Raw genomic sequence first — 18,919 nt, 5'->3', positions numbered from 1 at the left:
TAGATACAAACTAAACTCAAACACAATTGTTTTTCCTCTGAGCCTCAAAGAGGCTTATCTCATTGGCCTCTATGCTCAAATCAACTTTAGGCAATGTGATACGTTATTTAGTAGCTCCTGATAGGCTTTTCTCCTGCTTTTAAAGATACATTAGCATATTCAAATGAAGTTAACCAAGAACATAATTCCACTATGCCTTGTCAGAAACATCGGCTGTGATTTTGACCAGCTAAAAGTTACACGAAGAACTAAAACTATTCTGTCAAAAGGAAATTAAAAAACTAACTGAAGTTACTCTTTTCATTGATCTTCTATGCGGGACCACATCATCATACTTATAAAACTGTTTCTTAAATAGTAGCACATATGCTGGTTTAAGGTTTTTTTGACTGGTATGGTTTTGGATTTGGTAATTTAGAAAGCACAACACACTTTGGAGGTCCAGTTCAAGCAGCTGGACATGGTTTGATTCCCCCCCACTCCCCCTCCACACATAAGCTAATATTCAAATCAAACCAGAAAATTACAAACGTAACTTTTTAGAAGTGAAACACAGATGGTTTGTCTTTGGAATTACAGATAATATAGACCAAGGACTAAACAAACATTTCAAGAAGGAGAGAATATCTGCCAAGATTTTTAGCAAAGCATTTACCTTGGAATATCAATAGCCAAAGTTTGCTCACAACAGGAAGCTTCTGAAGCTATTCATCATTAGGAAATTCTGACCTAGCTTTTCTATTTCCTATAGGTATAATATTTTAAAAGCGTTCAGTTTTTACATTAAAAAACTATATAAAATTCACTACAATTGCAGTACTTAAGTAGCAAATAAGTGAGTGCCACACAAAAGTTAAAGTAGTCAAAAAGTCAATTTGCCATTCCTTTCAATATATCTGAAAGAAAATTCTGCCCTGAAGTAATAATATTTGAAAATGTGGCAGTGAACAAATAAGTCCCTTCAGAATTTATCTGCATATTGATACAGCATGCAAAAAACCTTCTTTGGCTGTAACCTGTGGCGGCTCACCTGCTGCACGTGGTTTAAGATCAAAAGAACCTCACTACACAGGAAGGGGCATAACGAGCTGCCAAACTGCTTAACTGTACGGCATCTCTCTCCATAAATATACTTGGTCATTTTACAAACCTCTGCTGAAAAAGGCTACAGAACCTGTATCTATTTACCTTCCCTCGCGCCTTCCTCTGCCCCCATACTCTAGTATTTTCAGGCACCACTTAAAAAGTAACAAAAGACATCTAACAGACAAGCATCAGTGCAGCATTAATACCAAATATTAAGGCTCAATTTCAGGTAATACTGCAGGACTGCGTTTTATGAAGGAAAACTGGAATTAGAAAACAAAGTTCAAACTAAAGAAATGTGAATACCACAAATTGGACAGAATTTGAATAGGTAAAATATAAATAAAAAACCAGCTCTTCTATCCAAAGGATTTTTGTAATTTTGTCATTTTTTGCTTAAATTATCTTCAAAAATCTTTTTATATTAATAAACATTTAACTTACTTTCAGATGCTGGTGTCTTAAGAAACTCTCCCACAAGACTGCGTACATATTGACATAAAGATGATGTCTCTCCATGTTCAGAATCAGAGGTTATCGACTTTCTGAAGCCTCCATCATTCACTTGTAACCAACTGCAAAGCTAAATTAAAACCAGTATGTTACTATTTAACCATCAATGCCAGTTCTGTACTGACATTACCAACATAACAGCTCACTAAAGCACTGTTAGTTGTGGGGAAATGAGAAGTAGCCAAAAAAAAATGATGTATGATATACAGAAATAACGGTCTGTAGAATCTGATGAGCAAGAGCAGCTTCAGCTGATGATGTTACATCCACTTGGTACCCTTATTAAAGGTAGAGAGAGAAGCCAAAGTCATGGCTCTGTGGATTTAGTAAGATGCTCTGCTTCGCACTCTCTCCATGAAGTTACAGACCATGCAGAGGAGTGAGCACGGATCCCTGATGGGAGAGATTACAGATACTAGCACAGGCTTACCAATAGCAATTTTAGTTCCTACAGTCTTGGCAAAGATTGCAGACTAGGACTGTGATGAACACACAGAAGTCTCTTAAAGGACCAGTATTCAGGGACCAAAAGTCTGAGTAAGACCTGATTCTCATTTGCATTTCAATACGATTACACCCAACAGCTGTAATACCAAGATGAACTCTAGGAAACACAATGAACTGGGGCATACAAGCTCTGATGGAGTTCAAAGAAAGCTCTGCCTCAAGAAAGAGCTTTTCCTTCTGCACAGTTGAGAATTTCTGCATTAAGAAAGAAAAAGTCATATTTTTCTCCCAACCCACCTTAGAATTCTTCTACTTTGAATCTGTTGAATAATTTTTTTAGGGTTAACATTAACATCTCTATAGCATTAAAAAAGAATAATCACAGCTTTCAAGTGAAACAAAACCACCAGGACTCACACCCGGAAATTCCATAATGTACCAATGCAAAACTTGCTAACTATTTAAATATTAAATTAGCAAAAATAAATCATGCACCCATATAGGTACTAAAAAAAAGTTTGACGAACATAAAACCAGCTTCAGTTCTCACCTCCACCCATAACAGAGTATCTCTCCTTAGGGACTCCTCTGGTCTAAGGGACTGAAGAAAGCTTGCAAATTCTGGGAAGGACACTTTCTCCTGGAGAAATTAATCAAGACACAATAGTTGTCAACATAATACACAACAGATAACATCTATATAAGGACTTAAGGAGTTTGCCATCATCTGCCAACAGCTTCAGAAGAAGAAATTGACTTTTCCCTTTCCATGACACAGACTCGTTTTTGCCTCTTTGGGACCAATTTATCTTTACCTTGGAACACAATTCAGATTTCCCAAGTATAAAAAAAACCAACTCTGAAAGTTAATGAATGATTAGAAGAATAGTCCTAGTCACTGATGACACCTTTTAAATGAAGGTACATAAATGAGTAAGAGTCACCAATAAGTACTATTTCTGTATTTCTAAAAGAAATTCTGCTCAGAGAATGGTATAGCCGTAACACACAACATGGAAGGCAATCTACCAATCTAAAAAGCAAGCATGTTATAAAACAACCAAAACATGAATACTTCACTGCATAATTAAAATCTTGCTATTTCAACACTAATGGCCATTTTAGCATTCTGGGATTATGAATACTTTTATTCTTGTAGGTATTTCAGAAAGCCCACTTAGTTTCTATCTGTTAAAACCTGAGTTTACACAACAGATATCATAATAGGATATGATTCCATAAGTACTGCATGAAAACCCTAGAAGAAAACATCAACTAATAGAAGGTAATGAAAAAATACATCTTACAAAAACCAAAGTTAACAGAAGCATACCCACACTTACATAGTACTGATTTTTTTAAGTAGTCAATAGAAGAATTGCAGATCCAGCAGAGCCAGTTGTTCCATGTTATATTTAGCAGTTTTTTGAATCTTGTTTACCCTGTAAAAGTGCTAGTGTATTCCTATTACATCAGAAAGAAAAAAAACCAACCAAAACTAAACTCACCACATCTGTCAAATGCATAGCTGTTTGAAGAAGATAGCACTGAGCAGCTCCACGCAACAAAATCTGATGGGTAATCATAGTACACTGGAGAACATCTCTGGAAAGAGGAAACATAATGCACGGTGGAAAACACACACTTAGGATGTTTAAACATCTTCATGTATTTGCTAATTATTAACCATCTGCGGTATATTAGATTGTATTTAACAAACATTCTACTAAGCATAACATAATGATTGCCTGATCAGGCAGCGTACAGTCTGGAACCAGGACTACTACTATATGTATTTTCAAAAACTGGTATTAAAACTTGGATAAGCATTACCTGACGAGATCAAAAGCATGGTGGGGTGGGGGAGCGCAAAACAAAACTGAAACTACAGGCACAATGCCCATGATCACATCAGTTCAAACTGCTATTTTATTTCTATATTTATTACAGATAGAAATGCAAATACTAAATTAGGTTCGCCACCAAATTCCCACTCTAGCACAAAGCGGTAAGAAACCTGCAATGATCTTATCAGCAGAGGTGTGTCACTTTTGGTTTTTTTTTGCAAACTACTTTTATCCAATATTCCCTCAACCACCAGTAAGATTTTATTTCAAAGCTCAAATTTGATTGAAGTGGAATAATTACTGATTTTTAGTGGCTCTAGGAAGCAAAAGCAGACACTTAGGAAACACCAGCATGATTAAGGACAATATGCATGCCAAGAACTTTCACCTAGCCTTTTATTTACAGGTCTTTCAGTTTCCAGTTTTTTGGGCTGTCCCGATATAGCCCTAACTGCCATAAAACAGTTTTTAATGTAATTAGGAGATATCAGTTAGGAATTATGGAAGACAAGGGAAAAATTATGCCAAAAAAAAAAGGCGATAACAAAAGACTGAAATGCAAAACACCCATGCTTTTAAGTCACACAGAGACATAAACACATTGGTTCTTAAATTGCTTTCCTCTGTGAATTAGACATAAGGGAGACAGAACCTTCCATTCCCATGCACAGCCACCACATCCTCCCATAAGTAATAAACATTAATTAAATCCTGGCTCCCCAGATGTTCAGCACATTTCTTTACAAATCCATAAGAACACAATGAAGCGTACGTTCTACCTTAAAGCATGAAGTCCTTCAGAGCCCAGTACTTTACACGCAGGGATATATGCCAGAGCCATAGAAAGAAACAAAATGGGAACAGCACACCAATGCCTGTTTGTCATCTTCTGAATAAATTTTAACAGGAAACTACCTTAAAATAAAAGTAAACAAAACAAACAATCCAGAGTGATTTCTTGTTCTCCAATGCATTTAAATTACATGGACCCCAGCAGGAGAGACTTATGATCATTTCTGAAAATTAGATGAAAGACAAGAGAATAATTTCCTAATTATTTCAATGAAAAAAGTATGTTCCAAAGAAGTCTGTCAATAAGGTAATACGATAAGGAGATAACCAGAAATAAACCAAATTTTGGCTTTGGTGATCTAACTAATCACCACATTCAGTAATGGAATTTTAACTCTGATTGTTTTGACTACTAGATAATGCCTTTTTTAAGCTGCTACTCAGCGTGCAATGGCAGACCAAGGTACGTAGGGATTCAACCAGTTTAATGGGCGCTGGCATGGCCAAAGCAAGCCTCATCAAGACACCGCAACTACAATTTGCAGAAGCAGGTCACCCAGTCTCAGGGTTGCTAATTGCAGACCCTCCATTTTGTGATAAAATACATGCCTGGGACAGGGCAGAGAAATGGGGCATTACAAACCTTAAGGCATTTCCTACCAGAACATGTACCTGCAGATAGAGGGTACTGAACAGAGCTGGTTCTACTGTTATTTAATCCAGTTAGACCAGATAGTAAATTCTAGTCTGTCAAAGGCTGCTCCTTCTTTTCAGCATACACTAACACCAAAATTTTGAACAATCTCAGAAATCTTGCTTCATCCAACCTCACAATAACAGAATCCTTACTCAGCTTCAGACTTGGAATGGCTCTTTTGAATGACTAACTACACAGGTTGTGACCAAAAAAGTCTGCAGATAGGGTAAAAAAAAAATCAAAAACCAAAAAAACCCAAACAAACAAAAAACCAGACAAACCCAAACACAACAACAACAACAAAAAAACCACACCAAGACCCCCAAAACAAACAAAAAAGCATAGTTCTAAAGATCCTGCTCAGCAGTATTATTTACACTGACAAATAAAGAAAAAGAGAATCTGCAAACACTGTTCACCTTCAGAACTTAGGAGTCTGTTTGGGTTTTTTAATAAAAAAGTGTCTGCTTCAGCTTGCCCCTAAAACAATTTTGTAGCTTAATACTGCAGCATCCCTCAAAGCTTTTGAAGACCTCTCTCTTCTCTGGAAACTTCACTGCCACAAGAAGAACTACTCCTTCTTTTCTCTCAAGTAATGTAGAAATACAGTGGTAAATGTTTATATGAGATCCAGAAAATAGGTCCATAATTTTTATTTGGTTTCTTTATTTAAAAAAAAAAGATAAAGGTGAAATTGAAACATACCCTTTTGTTCCTCTGGAAGAAGCATGACATAAGTAGTCAAAAACTTCTGTAGCCTCATTCCCAAAGGAGGACAGGCTCCCATTAAGTGACCTGGTGTCCTGTTGTGTTTTAAACATCAAATACACAAATAGCATGTTAACAGCTACAAGTAGGATTGCCCCTAAACAAAAAGAAAGTGCAATTCAGTGGTTACTTCACTGCAGAGACTGCTCCAACAGGCCACAGAGATGGAGTGCATCAGCTTACATCCTCCCACTTATCCCAGTATTAGAACAGCATCCAGCAAACACAGAGGATGGGGACAGTCACAACAGCATGACTCTCCCAGGCCACCTACAAGGATGTGGTGGCAGCACATCGGAATTGAAGCGCAGCCTCAAGTCAAGTTATCAGGCCTGAGAGCATCTTACGTTGAGCCCACAGTAAGAAATGGCGCTGTCAGGTCAACCCCATGCCCACACCCACAGAATGACACAGGGCTCCAGGAGTGGGTGGCCAAGCCCCACAGGACAAGGCCAGTGGTATGCAGCAGGGATGTGACCAGTCTGATCTGGAGAACAGCAAAGACAGATTACCTACACAAGCGTGCTAGGGAGCAGGATTTTAAAGTCAGTATAAACCAAACTACCAGCCAGCACAGAATGTTTTATGTCAAGATGCAAGAAATGCTCCACGAGACCAACAGAGACAACCTGTGTCCTACCAGGAGTCTCAGGATCCTGACTATCAACGATTAGCATCAGACAGTCATGAGGTATTACAGTTTCCTCTCACACAGCCTGACATTAACCATAACAACTCTGTATATTCTTGCTATACTCAGACATGCACCCTCCTCTACACATCCCAATGCTTTCACCAGAAATACGGAAGCTAAGAGAGATTATAAAGCATCGATCCAACACAGCTCTAACACACCCCCAAACACTCAGCACAGGCATCAACTTCTGACTTCCCGTCAGTGTATGCCCATGGAAAAGCATACCACAGCCAGCTAATTGAGATGAGAAATGTGTTAACTGCTGCGAAACCCAGAGAGGTCACATTTGTCCTGTCGTGTTTAGAAGAAACAACCTATTTTGACTACACTTTATCCAGAATCACCCAATTCAAACTTACCACAAGTTTAATAAGCGACAGCCACATTTTTCCCTCCCCCAAAAAAGAGTGCATAAATAGACAGTGTCAACTTTTGTAGCTGCCTAACAAGGTCAGCCAGTCGAGGCTCCTCCAACACTGTTCTGAACTGAGTTTCAGAGTGCTAGCTGAATCACCCACGCCATTGCATTTGGCAAAATGCTGAGTGCATGAAGTGCATTCAGCACTTTACATTCTCAGTACTCTCTGTGCAACTAGCACAAAGGACTGAATGCCATCAGTACACTGAACGCGTAGCAACCTGCAATGCCTAAACTTTTATCTGTTCTTCATATATTTACACCAAGGAAGGCCACTGTCATCTGTTGACCTCAAATAGTTTCCTGGGAAAGAGTGTTAATTTCCCAAAACCTAGTCAGGCACCGTTGAAAAAAACACCTTATCAGTTATGAATTAGTAATAATTCTTTCTGTATGGCAAGAAGATAAAGAAGTATTTTTTTATCTTCTCAAATTATTCATTTATCGTATCTCAATTAATTTCCAAATTAGTATTTCAAGATCAGGTGTAAAGTAGGACCTTGAGGCATCCCTATGTTGTTATTACTAGGATAAAATTGAACCTACTTCATCTCACTCAGAGCCACCCACCTTTCCTGAAACAGTCTTTACCTGTCAGGGAATTTAGTAACACCTTTTGTTTATTAATGCATTTTCTTTATCCAAGACCTTACCCACATACTACTAAAACTGGTATTATTAGAATACATTTCCAATAATCGATATATTTATTAAAAAAAATAAAAAACAGTGCCTTACCTGCTATACAGGGAACTTTCTGAGAGGGCATCCATTAATGGTCCAATAATAAACTGATCAAAGGAAACAAGAACAACGGCTAAATGTACACTTGCAACACACTGTTACATAGAGGCTACATAGACTTATTTCACCAGACTTAAAAGGACGAAGTCAGAAATCAGAGAACGTTCTAGCAAGTAGTAACTAGCAGAAGCAAGAAGAGGAGGAAGCTAAAGAGAAGGGGGAGCAAGAGAATAAACAAGCAAAGCTTTTTTTTTTTAAACTGGGAACATTTCACAAAGCATTGTGAAAGGTGCAGACAAATAAAAAATCCTTTTGGGAAATGGAGGAAACATATTTCAACATGAAATAAGAGAAAGACTGGGGCCAACACAGGTAGAAAAATTTAGGGGGTGTTTTTAAGGTTGACTGGATTTCAAGTTAGTCATCAAGAGGCTGACTTAACTGGTATAAATCAAAAATGTTAACTTCTGAGGGCAACACTCCTTCTATGAAGGAGGGAAGGAAGAAATAATAGTACAATATATATCATTCCTTACTAAGGTGTAGGCTGGTTAGGGAGTTAACCTACAAGCAACACTAAATAAAAAAATAATTAACATCTTAAAACATTTCTTCCCACATACAGGATATTTTAAAGTGTGTTTTTTTTAATGGGATACAGTAATACACTGACAGTCAGATACTCTGATACTACAGAGACATTCACCTCCTCACTTGGTTATCTAACAATGCATCTTCAAAATCCATCCTTGTGTAGGAGACACTATACACAGACTTGAAGTCTGTTGACCAGGTTTATCCAAGACTTGTGTTCAATCAATTAATATTAACTAATGATTTTTGAAAGGTTCAGAGGGCTCTGAAAATCTGAAGCATCAATCACCCCTCTGAGAATTTCACTGCTGATAACAAATTTCAATAAATTGGGAGCCAACTTCAATTAGAGAGGATTAGCTTGAAGTATAGGAACGAACCGCTGCACTCAAAAATGTGCTCCCTTTAGCCAGGCCATTTTTCAAGTAATTACGTATTTGACACCACTTACAAATACTGCTATCACTTCCACAGCTAAGTAAGATGGTATTTTTACAGAATGTCTCTTATTTCAACACTACTGAGGCAATCGGTGTTAAGATATATTACAAATTAGAACATCTGCTTGTTCTGGCAAGTAAGGGTAACATACTTACCTCTGAAAAACCAAATGCATTTGGAAGATGCTTTGTTTCATAAAGCTCCAGAAAATGAAGAACGCCTTCCTTCATCAATGTTTTATTCTCACTCTCAAACATTCGTTTATAGATGCACATGTGCCATGATGGGTGAAACAACCAAGAACCTGTTAAAAAAGCAAACTCTTCTAAACTGACACAGAAATGAGAGGGACACATTAACATACTAACATACAGCATACTGATGTTCTGGACAACATCATAGCCAATTCACAGGACATTTGAAAAAGATGATTACAGCTATTAGACTTATAAAAGTACCCTGCTAAATCTCCAATAAAAAAAAAAATTATTAACATGGCTTTCAAAACTTACCCTCTAAATTTCAGTAGTTACAAATTAAAATGACTAACAAATGCAAAAACCATGGCCTTTTTCCTGGAACTCTCCTCATCTCAACACTGCATTCACCTACAACACCTTCAAATTAGCAGTCTTCCCACTTTACGAATCTCTGAACTTTAACTTCTAACATCTTGTACTACCTAATTAGATGTATTCCATCTCCCCTACAAAAGAAGACATTACTTCCTTCACCCTGCTGTCTCGGCAGTCGCTTTATTTCTCCTCTTCCCACTCCCAATGAAGGAGTTGTGCATGTAACTTGGCTCATATGACCCACCCCAAGAACCTCTGGCTTTCTTTTACTTTCACATTAGCTTAAATAAAGCAAAACATAGTGAAAAAGGACCATTTAGTTGGGTTTGCTGACAGAAAAAAATATTTCATTATGACATAAGCGATAAGCATATACTAGGATTTCTTCTTGTTGCATCTCTGAGCCGAGCAGGAACTGCCCATGCGTGTTTGCCAAGCAGCCTACGCATATAACAGACCCACAAAAACTGGAAGAGCCACCTAGAAAACGGCTAATCTGAGAAACAAAACATAACAAAAAGCTGCTACTAAAACGGTAAAGAAAAAAGTGTGACTCAACTGCCTAATATTTAGGAGATGTTTCAGAAACGTTCCTTCTTACCTTTCTCCCCCGATACAGCATGCTCATACAAACCGTTTAGTTTTGGTAATACTGGCTTTATGACATGGATCTGAAATGCAAATGAGATGTAATTTAAGTAGTCGGTATACATCTCAAACCTAAGAACTGGTACTTAGTCATGGGCAAGAACTTACTAATATATAGCATTAATATAGTAATTTACAATATAACTGCATTTAAATAAACCCTCCACACCTGTGCAACCGAGCCCAGCACCTGGTACGTAACACTCAATGGTAGGTTAGTGCTGAAGAAAAACTGATACTTCTGCGCTACTGTATCGTAAGAATAATGCTTCCTAATAACCAACCGTGCTGTTCATCGAAAGTATAATAAAACAGTACAAATCTCTATAATTAATCATTTCGGTAAATGCTATTTCTCTCTGTTACGGGACAACGATGTACAAATGAAGTAACTACAAAGAGGTACTTGTGACTAACAGTTAACGCCACAATACCATACCGCTACGGAAGCCTCGGGTCAAGAGGAACCTTTTTGCCAAGTACACTGGACGCTGAGTCAAACTCAGTGATTTTCATCCAAGGCCACTAGTGCTTCACTACACAGATATAGTCCCCCCTCTACTGAAAAGAGGTTATTAAGTTGCAAGAGTCTGATTTTCACTAAGAAACGGGTTGCCCCTAGTCTTGCACAATAAAGCATTCCAGGTTGTTCTTCCTTAGTTCAACCCATTGCTTTAATCAGAATTTTTCCAAAGACGGGAGAGTTTTGCATTTATTCCTGATGAATTACACGTACCATACTTTAGGCATTTAAAATTAGAACTAAAACCATTCCTGTTAATGCTTACTTAGCTACCCTCAATCACAAAAACTGGACATATTTCAACCAATAACAACATACCAACCCTGACAGCCGCAGATTTGGTGGTGCCCCTACCTGGTTTCCTTCCAAAGTTTCCATTATCAAAATGTAGGTTTCCCAAAACTGCAGGAGTCGCTCATTCTTCTCGGCAGACCACCAGAACAGACTCGATTCTAGTAAAGAAAGAAGAAAGGAGGAGGAGCGGTTGGTTTCCCCGCGCCGCCGGGCCGTGCCGGGGCCGCGCTCCCGCCCCGCCGGGCCGTACCGTCTCCGCCGTCCGCGGGGCAGCGCAGCTCGCCGCCCTGGCCGCCGCTCACGTCCAGGGCCCGCTGCAGCAGGAACCGGGCCCGCTTCCGGCACAGCCCGTCCCGCTCCGTCAGGCCCTCCTGCACCAGCCGCCAGAACCGCGGGCACAGCCGCGCGTCCGCCACCGGCCCCGGCGGGCCCCGCGGCAGCAGCGCGTCGGCCAGGGCGCTCAGCGCCAGCAGCGCCCGCCCGGGCGGGGACGGCGGCCCGCCGGCGCCCAGCAGCCCCTCCCAGATGCGCCGCAGGGCCGCCCCGTTGCCGCCCAGCGCCGGCAGCAGCCGCCCGGCCACCAGCGCCGCCGCCGCCTCGCCCTCGCCCTCCTCCCGCACCAGCGCCAGCGCCGCCGCCACGCACCGCCCCACCAGCTCCGGCTCCTCCAGCCGCGGCGCCGCCGCCACCAGCGCCTCCACCGCCGCCTCCGCGCTCGCCCCGCCGCCCGCCGCCAGCTCCGCCAGGGCGTCGCGGGCCAGCCTGGCCGCCAGCGGCGCCCCGCACAGCTGCACGCAGTGCCGCAGCGCCCCCCGCGCCGCCCGCGCCACCCGCACCCGCTCCCCGCACCCGCCTCCCGCCGCCCCGTCCCCGCCGCGCAGCAGCGGCCGGCACCGCTCCAGCGCCACCTCCCAGGCGGCCCGCCGCAGCGCCTCGGCCTGTCCCGCCGCCGGCGGCGGCAGGCCGTCCGCGGCCAGGCGCTGGAGCAGGAGGCGCAGCGCCTCCGCCCGCTCGGCGGAGAGCGGCGCGCTGACGGCCCGCAGCAGGGCGCAGGGATCCCCGCCGGCGGCCAGCAGCGCGTCGGCCAGCACCACCTCCATCGTCCGGGGGGACGGCAGGGGCAGCGGCGCGCCTGCGCGCTGCTGAGGGGCGGCGGGAGGAGGCGGGAGGCGAGGCGGGCGCGGCCGGGCCCGGCCGGGCCCCTGGGTCGGTCGCAGGAGTCGTGCGGGGGTTGTGGCTGTTGTCCGAGGGCTGAGGGCGCTCCGCGTGCGGGGCTCGCGTGGGGCCGTGTACCCCCACCGGCCCGCTCAGGCACGGCCCTCCCAGTTGTCCTGGCTGCTGAGCAAAGCCCGATCCCCTCACGTCTTCTCACGGCTGAGCACAGGCGGGCCTGGCAGACATCTCAGGTGTCAGCCCCATATTTGAGGGGCTGAAGTTCCTTCTTCATGTACCTTAGAAACTTTCGTTAAGCTTCATGCACATGGCAACACAAGATCAAGCAGCAGTAATATACAAAATGCTCAGGTTTTCCGTCCGTTGGGCTTAAATTTATGCCAATATAAGTTGTTGAAACCAGTCTACGTTCATAGAATTGTAGAATTATTAAGGTTGGAAAAGACCCCTAGGATCATCTAGAACAGTGGCACAGGCTGCCCAGAGAGGCTGTGGAGTCCCTTCCCTGGAGACATTCAAACCCCCCCGGATACGGTCCTGTGCCCCCTGCTCTGGGTGTGCCTGCTCAAGCAGGGGGGTTGGACAAGATGATCTCCAGAGGTCCCTTCCAACCCCACCATTCTGTGATTCTGTGATCATCAAGTCCAACCATCAACCCAACACCCCCAGGCCTCCTAAACTATGTCTCCAAGTGCCACATCTAGACATTCTTTGACTGCCTCCAGGGACGGTGACTCCACCACCTCTCTGGGCACCCTGTTCCAATGCCTGACCGCTCTTTCAGTAAGGAAACTTTTCCTAATAACCGACATAAACCTCCCCTGGCACAACTTGAGGTCATTTCCTCTTGTCCTATCTCTTGATACTTGGGAGAAGAGACCAACCCCCACCTCGCTACAACCTCTTCAGGTAGTTGTAGAGAGCAATAAGGTCTCCCCTCAGCCTCCTCTCTTCCAGGCTAAACACCCCCAGCTCCCTCAGCTGCCCCTCATAAGACCTGCTCTCCAGACCCTTGCCCAGCTCCGTTGCCCTTCTCTGGACATGCTCCAGCATCTCAATGTCCCTCTTGGAGTGAGGGGCTCAAAACTGAAGCCAGGATTCGAGGTGCGGCCTCACCAGTGCCCAGCACAGGGGCCCCATCCCTGCCCGGCTCCTGCTGGCCACACCAGTGCTGACACAAGCCCGGGGGCTGGTGGCCTCCTTGGCCACCTGGGCACAGCTAGCTCATGCCCAGCCGGCTGTCAGCCTCCACCCCCAGGGCCTTCTCTGCCGGGCAGCTTTCCAGCCCCTCTGCCCCAGGCCTGTAAATTGTCATCACAGCATCCCAGAAGTCTACCTGAACACCCTGTGTCTGCCTCAAAAAGGGACTGGAGGCGTCCCTGGGCGCTGGCTCTGTGGTGTTGGCTTGTTCCAAGGGTCCAGGCCACGGGCACTGGGGCCTGAGAACAACTCCCAAGCAGCTTAATGTACTAGTGCAGCCAAAACATAACGAGGAAAAGCAACCCAATTTCCAGTAAGTGTAAATTGACTGTACAAGACTGCAATTCCCTTGAAAGAAGTGTAGAGATCGGCACGTCAGAAATGGTGGCAAACCACTCTCGTAGAAGACATGGTCATAGGAAAGGGCAAAGCTGAAACCTTCCGATCCTGGGAAAAAAATGTACAGCAAATTCCCTACGCAGCAGCACAGATACAACATGGTTTCCAACGGGTACGGGAGTTACCTCTGCTAAGCTGTAGCTGCCCAAGCATCTAATGCAGAAAAAAAGTCTCATGGAAATTTTTCAGTGTGAGCTCCCACTTGATCACTCTCTCCAAATCACATCAGTACAGTCCCTCCTTTTCCTGGCTGTCCATTTTCCCCAAACTTTATTAGAAATTTGTTATCTTTCAGAGACTACTGGTGGCAAAATGGATGAAGCTTCTTATTAGAAGCGCACCTGTAGTGCGACTATATATGCAATATATTCCAGAAAAAGAAGGTGGAAAGGAATTATTTTAAACCTGCTAGCGAAGACAGTTTCCATATGCTTTACCACTCTGCGTGTGTTGTTACATATAAAATACAGAAAGCTCAATAAAACAGTTAAAGCTGATAAGTTTACTTAAATGTAAAGTAAAACCTAGGCCTTTGTTTCACATGGAGAAAAACGTTTTTTTCAGAGGAGGAATGAGTATATTGTATGTTAGTAAATAGGATGCTTACAGTTGAAATCTCTTTCACACCATAATACACTTTGTTTGCCTTTCCATTAGCTCTGATGTCTTCAGTAATTTTTCCATTTCTTACTTAGAGCATGCAGTCTGATGAACTGTGGGTGTTTCTTTTATCAGGCTTGAAAAAGTGCCAAGCAGGGTATACCTTCTTTATTACAATCTTGCTCTTTCCTTCCAGGCACCTGTAAAACTTAACTAAATGAAGCGTTAAAGGTCTGCACAAGTAGTAATCAAACCGGAATAAAATACTAGGTGCTGTGCTGTTTCTCCATTATTGTCTGAATTCTGCCTTGCCTTTGTTTTTATCACAGTGGGGCGCCAACCCTGAAGTCTTATTACATCAGGTTAAACATCAGCATTTAAATAAAAAGAATTTAAATTGAACTGTTTCACTGCAGATTGTTTTACCAGACAAAAATAAGTGGGTGAGAAATTAAGCCCATGGGGGATTAGGCTGGGGAGCTTCAGAGTGGAACGTGATGTGGAGAGATAAACAACAACAGCAACAACAAAAAAACCCCAGAGAGGTAGATATGGGAGTTAAGAGAGAGAAAAGGAGCAAGAAGCAGCATTTTGTAATTTTCAAATGGCAAGAGTCACAGCGTTTGCACCCTCGCACCATACAAATTAAGTGTCCTCATGCTCGGACCCTAAATCTGTGCTTTCCAGCCCTATGCTTGCAACACGTACCCCTACCTCACCAAAGACCAAGTCCCATTCTGTTTTCTCCACTTTCCAAGCTTATCCCAACCCTTTTTGTGCCTTCTTCCCACGCCAGCCCCGCTCACAGGCCCCCAGCCTGCCAACTGCAGCCACCTCTGGGATCCCAAAGCCCTTTCAGCTGAGGCTTACCGCACCAGCCTCAGCACCCAGAACATCCCACACCTGCCAATCTCTCATATACTCTGCACTCCTATTTAGAAGATATTCCCTATTCCCTGACCTATCCTGGTCCCCTCCAACCTCAGCATATGGGGTAGATCAAAGGTTGAAATAGCTTGGGATTTTTTAAAAGAGGACAGCCTGCAGCTGCTTTCATTATTTCTGCCACATGAGATATTCTCTCTCAATCAGATTAATCTGTTTTAGAAACCTAAGATTAAGAGGAATTATCTGAAATATCAAAACCAGTCCAGTGTCTCTTTGTGCCATTTAATACCATTACTGAGCCTATGGGAGGCAGGGCAGAGATGAGAAATACTTATTATTGTTTATTCTTATCTGAACTTTGTAACAGCACCTTTGCTGGTGATTTGGATTCCCAGCTGACCAAGTTGGGGCTGATTTTACAACTCGGATACGTAACAGTAATAGTTTATTTATTGGTTCTCATCAGGACACATAGTGCTATACCAATTCAGCAATACAAGAGGACTGAGGTTCCTTCCTCACACCCCTAGTCAAAAAATCAGTGCCTTCGTTACCTGTGTGCTCTTTTAGACAAATATATACTTGTTCTGATGTAAATATTTTACCCCGTGATCACACAGTCAGGCAATTCTGTACCAGGAACAATCTGTGGATGATCATTCCAGAGGTTGGTTGTATTGGAAAAGGATAGTGGAAAAAACTAGAGATGATTATTTATAAGTCTTGGAAATCCCCACTTACAATTTTGGACACATGTGTTATGCCATTGCCTTAAGCCACTGCTGAGCTGAGCCACCACATTAGATTATTAGAGTCCAGGCCAAATATATGTCTTTAAAAACTTTCATGTTGATGGTGGTTTTGGATCACACACAATACCTTTCTTCTCATGAAAACTCTTACAGTCCCGTGCTACCACCTGCACATTTACAGGTAATTCTGCAGTTTATGCGGAGGAGGGCTTAGCTGACCCTGCAGCGTGATTTTCTTTCCTTGCTGGAGCCCATGGGAGCGTGTCTGTATAGTATAAGCTCTCTGGCAGGGCTGGGTACAAAACACAGCCTTTTCTCTCCTCTCCCACTGCGTGCAGAAGTCAATGGGAGATTTATGAAAAAGAGTCATGCACAAAATTTCCTGCCACATCCCTATCCCACAATAAAACAGGAGAATGAAATGAAAAGCACCGATGTGCACCATACAGTAAACCTTACCAGATATTTAGGTATATTCACATTGTCTTCTAGATTTCCTCAGTGCTGTTGTTCAAGAAACCAGCAGCGCGCATGTATCTCGCTCCAAGAGAGCACTTGCAGTGAGAAGCGCACAGTGGAAAAGGGGACTGGGTACCATGGTAAAGGTTCATACCCAAGTACAGACATAGATACATCTTCTAGGTCTAAGTGAAGCTGGACAAGATGAGTGGAAGTGGATGGACTAGAAAAGGGCAGTTGATGAGAAACTTCTGCTCTCTTCCAGGGAATAAGGAAAAAGAGAGCTACAAGAGGTGAGAAAGGGAAGGAATAAAGTCACCTAATTTTTGTCAGTTTGCCCTAAAGTCCTTCAGCGCCCTTGCTAAGAGGAATAGAGGCAGAAGTGTTCAAACTGAAAGAGAAAATAATCGATTTGCAGCCAGAAAGGCTGGTCACATTTCTACAAGGTGGCTGTGCTGTTATCTCCTGATCCTCTCATACCTGTTTCATTCACCACCCCTACATTGCTTCTAAACGTTTCTTCTGGCTCTTTAGTGTCACAATGCAAGCATGTCTTAATCTTTGCTATTTTAAAATAAGATTCAGCTTGTCCCTCCAGCTGTCACCTTCTCTCCTTCCTCCCTTTAATTTCTGAACTTACTACCCACTTACTATGAGCCTGGAGTTTGTCCTCTCCAGTTCCGATCAGTGTTAATTTCAACACTTGCATCCTAGTCTGATTTTTATATCACAATCTGACTAACAGTATGTCTACTGTTGTTATAGTATGTCAGCTATCACTGCCACCAGCTACCTGTTGAGTATCTCCACGTTTCTATCACCAAACTCCACTGTGAAATACAAACAAACCCTGTATCTTGCACATTCTGCCTGCAGAATTTCCCTTAAACAGGCCCATTCCTATCCACCCACATACTTAGAATTATTGTCTGGGCTGTCATCATACCACATCCCCATCCCCTTCCCTGGCTTAACAAAAGCAATCTTACCCTAATTAGATCTTGCCATTTCGAAGATCTGTTTCTTAGCCTGCTGTTTTGACCTTGCCACCTCTCCCTTTATGTCCCTCTGCTGGCTCCCTCCTCTGTGCTGCATCAAACACATGCTGCTTCTCTTCCCTTTCCAGATTCATGAGTCTATCTTTCCCCATCCTCTTATCTAATACCAAGGCATCGACTTCCACACTGACCTACCCATGCTGCCAGTCTTAACTGTCCATACATTAGACTTTCAAATAAGACTTCATGCTTCATGCTTTTTCTCATGCTAACTCCCACCTCATTTTCCTCTTCTGTACACCAAACACCCCTTTGTTGTCACAGTGACAAATTTTAGGCAGCCTCTAAGGCCTTCTGTGGTTGATGGCCTTCTATGTGGGCTGATAAGCTGATCCTCTCTCTGTGTGCACCTTGTCATCTATTTGGCCTGCATATTTCCCCTGGTGACAGTCAGCGCAGTACTATCAGTAGGGAATAAGGGTAACACTAGTTGTGATAAATAAACAAAATCAGAAACTGGCAACGTGTCAAGCCACCGGGAAGGAAAGCAAAAGTAGCCTAAGTTTTGCAACTGAGCTTTTATGAGGAGAATAAAAGACAAATGTAAAGGTGCCTCATGGAGGTAAGTGCTATGAGAGCTAAAGTTTTTGTAGCTTTTCATACATCCATACCCCCCCCATACATTCAGACTTGTTCAGACATTGAAACTCATGAAGAGTTAGTTCAGATCTAGCTCTAGCTCCACATTTTTCAACCAGACCCATCTCCGAAGGACTCACAGAAACATGAGAGTGAAGCCTTCATGATCTCTGCAGAACAGAAGATGGTGCTGTTGTCACTGACATGTGCCTTCCAATTTTTTTTTCTGGTGAAAAGAAAGCAAGTGATAGCGGAGAAAAGGAAAGGAGGGGAAAGTAAAAGGAAAGGTATAGGAAGAAAGGTAACTGCCATTTCGCCGATTTTTACTGGAGAAGTTTAGAAACTCAAAGAGAAGAATGATAAATGCAGTGAAAACCAAAAGGACTATCTAAAAGAGAGCCCAGATTTGGAATTTTCAAGAGGTGTTAGTACAGAGGGAGGTATAAAAGCAATTAGGAGAAGCAGAGAGGCAGCACAGACTGTATGCTGGATGCACTCTTCCCCATTTCCCTGAATATACTATAAACTAGGCTTGGGAAGGTGCTGAATACTGTCAGTTCACCATTGACTCTGTGAGGAGCTATTTTTGATCATCAACGCCTGGGAAGATCAGGCTCAGTGTGTATTGAGTCAGGCATTTGAAAACAGAGACATCAGAAAACAGTGGGAATTTTCAAAAAATAGCTTTAAATAATTGAGCTGGGAAGAAGGAAGAACAGAATCAGGC

The 18,919-nt window shown here is 43.0% G+C and overlaps 1 protein-coding gene across 2 annotated transcripts in view; it reads right to left on the bottom strand.

Annotated features, from left to right (window-relative positions):
- TARBP1 (tRNA guanosine 2 -O-methyltransferase TARBP1) overlaps positions 1–12,224 on the bottom strand; it is a 38,602-nt gene extending 26,378 nt beyond the window's left edge. Inside the window, exons 1-10 of one of the 2 annotated variants that reach the window (XR_012659939.1) lie at positions 11,335–12,224; positions 11,145–11,242; positions 10,221–10,290; positions 9,200–9,348; positions 8,004–8,056; positions 6,088–6,185; positions 4,673–4,808; positions 3,555–3,651; positions 2,597–2,686; positions 1,531–1,669 (exon numbers count right to left, since the gene is read on the bottom strand). Coding sequence is in view for 1 of the 2 variants with exons in the window: in XM_075089472.1 (XP_074945573.1) it covers positions 1,531–1,669; positions 2,597–2,686; positions 3,555–3,651; positions 4,673–4,808; positions 6,088–6,185; positions 8,004–8,056; positions 9,200–9,348; positions 10,221–10,290; positions 11,145–11,242; positions 11,335–12,184 (1,780 nt within the window). In the remaining variant the exon portion in view is untranslated. The remainder of the gene's footprint in view (positions 1–1,530; positions 1,670–2,596; positions 2,687–3,554; positions 3,652–4,672; positions 4,809–6,087; positions 6,186–8,003; positions 8,057–9,199; positions 9,349–10,220; positions 10,291–11,144; positions 11,243–11,334) is intronic. The other variant, XM_075089472.1, reaches the window with a different exon arrangement.
- Between the last annotated feature and the right edge of the window lie 6,695 nt (positions 12,225–18,919).

This window comes from Phalacrocorax aristotelis, chromosome 3, assembly GCF_949628215.1.
Source record: "Phalacrocorax aristotelis chromosome 3, bGulAri2.1, whole genome shotgun sequence".
Lineage (NCBI taxonomy): Eukaryota > Metazoa > Chordata > Aves > Suliformes > Phalacrocoracidae > Phalacrocorax > Phalacrocorax aristotelis.
This window is presented reverse-complemented; position numbering and strand designations above follow the sequence as displayed.